The 9,211-nt window shown below is 49.1% G+C and overlaps 1 protein-coding gene across 2 annotated transcripts in view; it reads right to left on the bottom strand.

The window, feature by feature from the left end:
- Window positions 1–693: 693 nt before the first annotated feature.
- The window catches only part of atm (ATM serine/threonine kinase), a 206,445-nt gene continuing 197,927 nt past the window's right edge, over window positions 694–9,211 (bottom strand). For both annotated transcript variants that reach the window (XM_085999094.1, XM_085999096.1), the window contains exon 63: window positions 694–2,062. In XM_085999094.1, the coding sequence (XP_085855220.1) occupies window positions 1,882–2,062 (181 nt within the window). In that variant the 3' untranslated portion in view covers window positions 694–1,881. The remainder of the gene's footprint in view (window positions 2,063–9,211) is intronic.

Below are 9,211 nucleotides of genomic sequence, written 5' to 3'. Positions count from 1 at the left end.
TTCAAATGAAATAAATACGAATTTTTTTTTAAATTTTGATTTCTTCTGCTGGTCCCCGTGCAATAGGCAAAGTGAATCCTGGAGGAGGAAAATCACTGTACAGGGAGGCCGCAGCAGTTTGGAGCTGCAGCAGTCATTTTCTTCTACCTGTCACCATATGAAATTGCCTCCAACATAAAGCTGGACTGCTTCATGAGCCAACAGAAACAGAGATGTCATATTTATTCAATTTCCAATAAAACATATAAAAGAATTAGAAGGCAGAGTTGTTTGGGAAGCAAGCATGGGTATAACTGTCAGACTTAAATGACCTTACAGTTTGAAAAATGAGCTCCTACGTGTGGAATCTGATTTTATAAATGTTGTTCTCACAGATGACAAATTACTCTGCAGTGAAGATGAATGGTTTCGTACAGTGAAAAATGAAACCGAATGCCATATTATTTTTTCAAGGTCAGCTGAGAATGTACTGGTTGAATAAAACCATTATCAATTAAACATACAGCTAGCAGTTCAAAAAATTGTGAATGCTTTTAACCAACACTGAAAACACGAGGAATGATGTAAGTCATGTCAGAGTGTGTTACAATTCAAGCATTTTGAGTACCTGCAGCTTGTATTCCTTTATTTTGGAGGGCAAGTTGAAGAAAGTGTAAGTGTAAATGTGTAAGGGGAAAAAATAACAGAATCGTATTTTAGAAATGTCATTGCAATGTTTTTATTTCAGTTTTGTTTGTTTAAAAATATGTACTGGGGGCATGTTCCCTTTTCAGGTAAAATGGCTGCTGATCCTAAAGGCTAAAACGCACACGGTGTAGAATAGGTAAACAGAGTACTTTTTCCAAGAATGAATAAGGTGCCTCATAATGCATAATGGAAAATTCAGACCGGAAGTTCACATTACAAATTTACAGTTAAAATTATACTGGCAATTTACAACTTGGAGGAAATGCAGAAAAAATTAAATCTGTAATCTACACCAGATTCAAGTTCCATTTAGTATCAAACTGCATCATGGACTGAAACTCATTCTTAAACATTTCATTTAGTCAAAATTTGTGAACTGTGCAAAATGAATATCTTGCTATTTGAATAGTAAAATATAGACTAAATACAAATAACTGTAGCAGACATTAATTGTGCTGAAACATTTCACTTGTTTCAGACAAGTGTCTAATTTCCAAAAATAAAGATTTAGGTCATTTGTATATATATGAGGCGTCTCTAGAAATGTAAACATTTCAGAATTATTGCTGGGTAGCTTCCGTGTTACATCGTTGAGACTGAAAGCAAGTTAGGAGATGACAGAGTATTTCACTGACCCCACACTCTCAATGGGGAACTATGCTCAGTTCAGAGATACGGGTACAGACCTGATTCTGTGATCCACACTCCCTTGGGTGTGGCTCTCTGTTGAAAGCATGGAATTTAGCCTAATATTTGTAGCAGTAGTAGTTTTTAAAAGAAGGCTACTTTTTTTTGGTTTGAAAACTATTATAGCAACCAAGGCATGAAATTGACAATTAGCTTGACACTATTCTAATAACCTAAGCGAGAGGATTCTTGCACCTTTTTACCCTTAAATGAATGTTAAAGCATAATCCCTGCCTTGGGTATTGGAGGGCAATACTACGTTGCTCTAGTGGCAGCTCATGTCACTATTATTAAACCTTTATCCATTAGAAATTAATTAACAATGGATAAACTATTTTGCAGTACATGACAGGTATTTCAACTTGAGGTACAGGATTCTGATACAAAGCTATGACAAACATATACACATGGATACTGTACAGCCAATAAATTTGTACAGTAGAACAAAAAAAATGTAAATTCTATAGGACAACTTGTGTTTTTTTCCCCTTTTCTCTTTTTTTTTGATCATACCCAAGGCTGCCAGCCTGGGAAGAGTCGACTGAGGTTCTTTGGGTCTCTGGCTTGCTGTATGAGTAGATTCACCTGTCCACCCACACTGAGGACGGCACCCTCCTCAACTCCCTTCAGCTTCTCTTGTAGTCTCAGAAGTACACGTTCTGCCACTTTATTGATGCTCTTGATATCACTGTTGAAAAAAAATAGCAGATCAACACAGATCAATAGCAGATTAACTATAAATGCAAGATACAACAACTTACATTTATATAGGGTCTTTATCATAGAAAAAAGCCCCAAGGCGCTTTACAGAAGCTTAATCAAACAAAAATCGATACCGAGCCAAAGAAGGGAAGTGTGCAGTGGTGTCCCCCAGGGAACGGTATAAGGACCACTGCTCTTTTTAATATATATTAATGACCTGGACTTGGGTATACAGGGTATAATTTCAAAGTTTGCAGATGACATGAAACTCAGAAATGTAGTAAATAGTGAGGAGGACAGTAACAGACTTCAGGAGGACATAGACAGACTGGTGAAATGAGCAGACACAAGGCAGATGAAGTTTAATGGAGAGAAGTGTGAAGTGATTAATTTTGGTAGGAAGAATGAGGAGAGGCAATGTAAACTAAATGGTACAATTTTAAAGGGGGTGCAGGAATGGAGAGACCTGGGGGCTGTACATACACAAGTCATTGAAGGCGGCAGGATAAGTTGAGAAGGCTGTTAAAAAGGCATACAGGATCCTAGAGGCATAGGCCTAGGAATTCAGTATCGCCACGTTTGGGGCGCTACAGTCGAGCGTGCGCTAAATTTAGTGCCACCTTCAGCAAAATTGAGTTGCTTCGCCCCAAGAGGTTCTTGCTGCGCTAAAGCAGGCGCTGCACGACTATCCTAAGGCGCTAAGCCGGAGAGGCGAGGCACTACCACCGAGGGCGGGCGCAGCGCAGGTGCGGCCAGTTAGCGATTGCAGGCAGACACGCTGGCGCCGGTCACCTCTTAAAGGGGGAGGGTCGATTTGGCTTGCAGCCACGCCCTGCACATTGGAGCCCTGATTCTCGGCCTGGACAGACCTGCTGCGACATCGTTACGCCTATGACCATGGAGAGGGCCAGGGAGCAAGCGCAGCGCTTCAGTGAGGGGGCCCTGAAGGTTCTGGTTGGCGCAGTGGAGCGCAGGCGACCTATCCTCTTTCCGGACAGTGGCAGGAGGCCGCTGCCCAACGAATATCGAAAAGCTTGGAGGGAGGTGGCACACAGAGTGACCTCCAGCAGCATGGTACCTAGGACCCCAACACAATGCAGGAAGAAGTTCAACGACCTCACTCGGGTTGTCAGGGTGAGTACCCTTTCCAGTATCTTCTTCATCCCTGCATGTGCACCTCATTTTATGGCCAAAGGGTCCTGAAAGCCCCAATGCCCAGCCCTCATCCAACACCTATGGGCTTCTCATGAAAATCACATGCCCATTCACCACTTTACACATGGTAAGGGCTATTCGACCATGGGAGGCAGTGCAGCCAAGATCAGAGCTTGACACTGTAAGGGCTATTCGACCATGGGAGGCAGTGCAGCCAAGATCAGGGCTTCATACTGTACTCAGAGCCCGTCCTTTCTCTTGCAGGGCAAGCTGGCCCACAATAGGAGGCAGCAGTAACGGACCGGGGCAGGCCGTTCTGAACTTAAAGACCTCAGCGATCTGGAGCAGCGAGTGGAACGGATTATGGCAGGCCGGCTGATTGGCCCCGTCGCCACTGGAGATGCCAACCCCGTTCTGGACAGCAATGGTAAGGTCATCACCTTTTTGACCTCTCTCTTTTCACTTGTGCCTCATACCAGCATCCTTTGCCACTATCGAACCAATGCAGTGCATTGCAGCACTCATGCCTCCCTCGCTGCCGCCCTGTCCTCACGCTAAAGCAACTCTTGTACCTCCCTGCTTTCAGATGCTGATTCGCCAGGTGAGGAGGCGGGCCCTCAAGCTGTCACTGTGAGTGAATCGGAAGGCGAGGAGGAGGAAGAGGAAGCCGGAACATCAGTGCCACCCTCAACCGAGGCAGCCCATGGCCATAATGGGGACACGTCTTCCCTGGAGGGGAGCAGGGGGGAAGGGTCTGAGGAGGGTGAAGCTCTGGGGCCCAGCGGGCTGCAGCAACGTTGGGTGGGGGGGGCGGGGTTGGGAAGCTCGGCAGCCTTCTCCCCGGAGGGAGAGTGTGGCCTCCAGTCCTGCTACAGTGAGCGCAGAGGAGGTGTGGCTCCTTGCTGAAATGGGCGCCCAGGTGGAGCGCAGGCACACTGAGCTCATGGCTGCAGTGGCAAGGATGCCTGACTCCATAGAGTCACTGGCAAGGAGAGTACAGGAATTCGGGGCAGCACAGGCAAGGAGTCTGCAGGACTTCGGTGCAGCACAGGCGGCTTCCAACCAAGTGCTTAGTCGTGCCATGCAGTCACTGGCTGGTCTGATGCAGACATAGATCAGGGCCACCCTCGCTGGATCGGGCAGGATTCGCCGGGGCCCTCGCCGCGCCGTAGCAGGCCAGCAGTCTGTGGTTCAGCAGATTGCTGCGCATGGTTCAGTGCTGCCCCGTGCGAGTGCCAGTGTCTCGTCTGACCAGGGAGTGCCTGTGCTCTGTCAGGTTGGCAGCATTCCTGCTGCCAACACTGTCACTCCTCCACTGCAGCTGCCACCACCCGTAGGACAGACTGCTGCCGCCCAAGCAGAGTTGGAGCAGTCAGCAGCCGGGCCCTCCAGGCCCAGAGCTGGTCCAGGCCATCCCCCAAGGGCCCTCAGCAGCCTTCCTCCAGCCTTGCTGCAGCCACTGGGGTCCCATTGCGGAGGAGCTGCAGGGTGGGAAGGGGCCAATCTCGCAAGCGAGGCAGATCACCCTCGCCGGCCAAAAAGTAGGAGGTGTGGCAAAATGCTGTTTTTTTTTTTTGTGAAGGCCAAGGATCATGGTCATTTTTGTTTAACTCTTTTGTTCAATGTCTCCAGGTTGTGAGAGCCAGTTATGTGTCTGACTGTTTTTTGGGGGGTTTCTCTGTATTTGTTTGTCATGTGGGAAGGGCACAGAGTTTGTTAAATAAATAATTGTCTTTATTGAGATTGTGCATGTTTGCACTTTGAACTATTTGTTGCCTTGACCGGCTCAGGGTTTGCGGAGTGGGTCCATTCATGTTCTTTCAATGGCACAAGCCATTCCCCGAGAGGGGGCCTAGAACCTGAGGATAGCCAGGTTGTGCAGCATACTACAACGAAATGGGAGACTCGCTCAGGCGAGTACTGAAGGGCTCCCCCGGAATGGTCCAGACAGCGGAACAGTTGCTTTAGCACGCCGATTGTGTGCTCAATGATGTTCCTGGTCGCTTGCTGGCTGTCATTGTATCGCTCTTCAGCAGGGGTGCTGGGCACACGGAGCAGGGTCATCAGCCAGGTGCACAAAGGATAGCCCTTGTCCCCAAGAAGCCAGCCTCCTGGGTGAGTCGGGGCTTCAAAAAGGTCTGCCACAGAAGTCTGGCGCAGGATGAAGGCGTCATGGCTGCTGCCTGGAAAGCGGGCATTGACAGCTAGTATCAGCTGCCTGTGGTCACACACCAACTGCACGTTCAACGAATGGAACCCCTTCCGGTTGCGGTAATCCTTGGCATTCTCTTGCGGCGCCCACAAAGCTACATGCGTGCAGTCAATGGCGCCCTGGACCATGGGGAAGCCCGCTATTCTTGCAAATCCCATTGCGCGCTCCTGCTGCTTGTCCAGGGTCATGGGGTAGGAAATGTACTGACGTCTCCTTTTGAAGAGGGCATTCGTGACTTGGCGGATGCAGCAAAGCACCGCAAACTGGGAGACATTGGCAATGTTCCCAGTAGCGGATTGGAAGGAGCCGGTGGCATAGAAGTTGAGAGCCACTGTCACCTTCACTGCCACCGACAGAGACGTCCTGCTCCTCAGCTGAGGCTGCAGATCGCTCTGAAGCAGGTGGCAGATCTCAGTGACCACCTCCCTTCTGAATCGAAGCCTCCGAATGCACTGCTCCTCAGACATGTTGAGGTAGGAGAACTGTTGGCGGTATACCCTGGGAGGGTAAGGCCTCCTGTGCCGATGCCTGTTGGCCCTCCTCCGTCTGGCCATGATTGGCACTCTCTCTCGGCGTCTCCGAGCCCTCTCAATGCAATGGAGAAATCCAACGTTTCCACCCATTGCAGCCCCCATTATATGTGGCCACTCAAGGCTATGGCACTGAGAAATCAATCCAACTGCAAAACTCTGGGCTGAAGCCAGAAGTACCTGTGCGAGCGCTGAGTCAAAGCAGAAAGCTCTCTCCCTTTGTCTCTCTGCAAATCTCTCTCTCTCTCACACAGGAGTGGTCCAAAATGGCTACCACTAAGAAGGCAGGAAGAGCCCCCTTTAAATAGCGCCCCCCCAGCCCCACAGCAACTGGGAACCGTTCCACTCAACCAGTCGCTGGGAGCGCCAGGCGGAAAGGGGGGCGCCACTGAAGTTCCGGTTCAGGGCGCACCAAGGGCGTTGCACCATGAAATGACGTCAGGATCTGCGCGCGCAGCTGAGCGGGCGTTGCGGTTTTGCTGCGCCGCTAAATGTCCACTCAAGTTCGCGAGAGGCGCAGATCGCGCCGCACCCGGGTGCTAGCCGCTTCGCGCCCCACTTATCGCCCTCTTAAGGCGCTAGCAACTAAATTTCTAGGCCATAGAGTACAAAAGCAAGGAAGTTATGCTAAACCTTTATAAAACACTGGTTAGACAAAGCTGGAGTATTGTGGCCAATTCTGGGCACCACACTTTCGAAGGATGTCAAGGCCTTGGAGAGGGTGCAGGGAAGATTTACTAGAATTGTACCAGTGATGAAAGACTTCAGTTATATGGAGAGACTAGAGAAACTGGGGTTGTTCTCCTTAGAGCAGAGCAGGTGAAGGGGAGATTTGATAGAGGTTTTCAAAATCTTGAAGGGTTTTAATAAGAGTAAATAGGGAGAAACTGTTTCTGGTGGCAGGAGGGTCGGTAACTACAGGAAACTTTCGTTTAACCGGAGGTTAAATGTCCGGAAAGCTCTATCTACTGGCAAAATTCAGGGGCCGTTTCCTTTAAGTTTTTTTTACTTCTCGTTGCTTTTTTTTTTCCAGTCAGGCTCTGCAAGCGTCTGGCTGAAGCTGTTGCTTAGCTACAGAGACGCTTTTAAGCTGCGCGGACTGTTTTGAAGCTGTACAGGGTTTGTTGATTCATACGGAGCTGAAAAGCTGCATATGTTTCAACATTAGCGCTGGTTTGTACGGCAGTTTTGATGGTACGGCACCAGCTCGGTCCCGTCAGTGCCGGATATCAGAAAGTTTCCTGTAGAAGACAACAGATTTAAGATGATTGGCAAAAGAACCAGAGGCGACATGAGGAAAAACATTTTTACGCTGTGAGTTGTTATGATCTGGAATGAGCTACCTGAAAAGGGTGGTGAAGCTGATTCAGTAATAATATTATAAAGGGAATTGGATAAATACCCGAGAAGGAAAATTTTGTTGAGCTATGGGGAAAGAGCAGGGAATGGGACTAATTGGATAACTCTTTCAAAGAGCCGGCACAGGCACGATGGGCCAAATGGCCTCCTCCTGTGCTGTATCATTCTATGAAATGACTACGAGGGGTCACTAAAAGCTTGGTCAAATATGTGGGTTTTAAGGAGGGTCTTCGAGGAGGGGAGTGAGGCAGAGAGATGTAGGATGGGAATTCCAGAGTTTGGGGTCTAGATGGCTGATGACAAGGCTGCCTATGGCGGGGTGAAAGGAGCAGGGAGACAAGTGGCCAGAGTTGGAGGAACACAGACTTCTTGAAGGGTTGTAGGGCTGGAGAAGGTTACAGTGAGAGGCAGGGGATCCTGTGAAGGGATTTAAACACGAGGATGAGAATTTTAAATTTGAGGCACTGGTGGACCGGGAGCCATGTAGGTCAGCGAGCACAGGGTTGATGGGTGACAGTAAGGAGAGCATTAGGATAGTTGAAATAACAACAGAAAATGCTGGAAACACTCAGCAGGCCAGGCAGCATCCGTGGAGAGAGAAACAGAGTTAACGTTTCAGGTCTGGGACCCTTCATCAGAACTGGAAAAAGCTGGAGATATAACAAATATTAAGCAGGTGCAGAGACAGGGTGAGGGAGGTAGGGGAGGAAGGAATTGAAGGAATATACTGTGCTGAGGTAAGAGGCAGGAAAGATAAAATGTTGCAAATGGGGATGGCAAAATCATAGAGCATGAAAATTGGGAGCTGGGGTTATAGTTTAAAATTGTTGAACTCAATGTTGAGTCCAGAAGGCTGTAAAGTGCCTAATCGAAAGATGAGGTGCTGTTCCTCGAGCTTACGTTGAGCTTCATTGGAACAGTGTAAGAGGCCGAGGACAGAGAGATCAGAGTGGGAGTGAAGCGGAGAATTAAAGTGACAGGCGGCCGGAAGCTCGGGGTCCCCCTTACGGACTGAACGGAGGTGTTCTGCAAAGCGGTCGCCCAATCTGCGTTTGATCTCCCCAATGTAGAGGAGACCGCATCGTGAGCAGTGAATACAGTATATTAAATTGAAAGAAGAACAAGTAAATCGCTGTTTCACCTGGAAGGGGTGTTTGGGGCCCTGGACAGTGGGAAGGGAGGAGGTAAAAGGGCAGGTGTTGCATCTCCTGCGCTTGCACGGGAAGGTGCCAGGTGAAGGGAAAGAGGTGTTGGGGTGATCGAGGAGTGGACCAAGGTGTCGTGGAGGGAGCGGTCCCTTCGGAATGCTGAAAGGGGAGGTGAGGGGAAGATGCGTTTGGTGGTGGGATCACATTGGAGGTGGCGGAACTGGCAGAGGATGATCTGTTGAATGTGGAGGCTGGTGGGGTGAAAGGTGAGGACGGGGGAACCCTATCGTGGTTCTGGGAGGGAGGGGCAGGGGTGAGAGCAGAAGTGCGGGAAATGGAACGGACACGATCAAGGGCCGTGTCAGCCACAGTAGAGGGGAATCCTCGGTTGAGGAAAAAGGAAGACACGTTGGAAGCACTGGTATGGAAGGTGGCATCGTCAGAACAGACGCGGCGGAGATGGAGAAACTGGGAGAATAGAATAGAGTCCTTACAGGAAGCAGGGTGGGAGGAGGTGTAGTCCAGGTAGCTGTGGGAGTCAGTGGGCTTGTAGTGGATGTTTGTCGATAGCCGATCGCCAGAAATGGAGACAGAGAAGTCAAGGGAGGGAAGAGAAGAGTCGAAGATGGACCATGTGAAGGTGAGGGAAGGGTGGAAATTGGAAGTAAAGTGAATGAACTTTTCTAGTTCAGGGCGAGAGCAGAAAACGGCACCGATACAGTCATCAATGT

The sequence above is a fragment of the Somniosus microcephalus genome, chromosome 10, assembly GCF_052327205.1.
Source record: "Somniosus microcephalus isolate GS21.2 chromosome 10, FLI_Smic_1.0, whole genome shotgun sequence".
Lineage (NCBI taxonomy): Eukaryota > Metazoa > Chordata > Chondrichthyes > Squaliformes > Somniosidae > Somniosus > Somniosus microcephalus.
The sequence above is the reverse complement of the archived record's forward strand: the minus strand, read 5'-3'. Positions and strand labels throughout refer to the sequence as shown.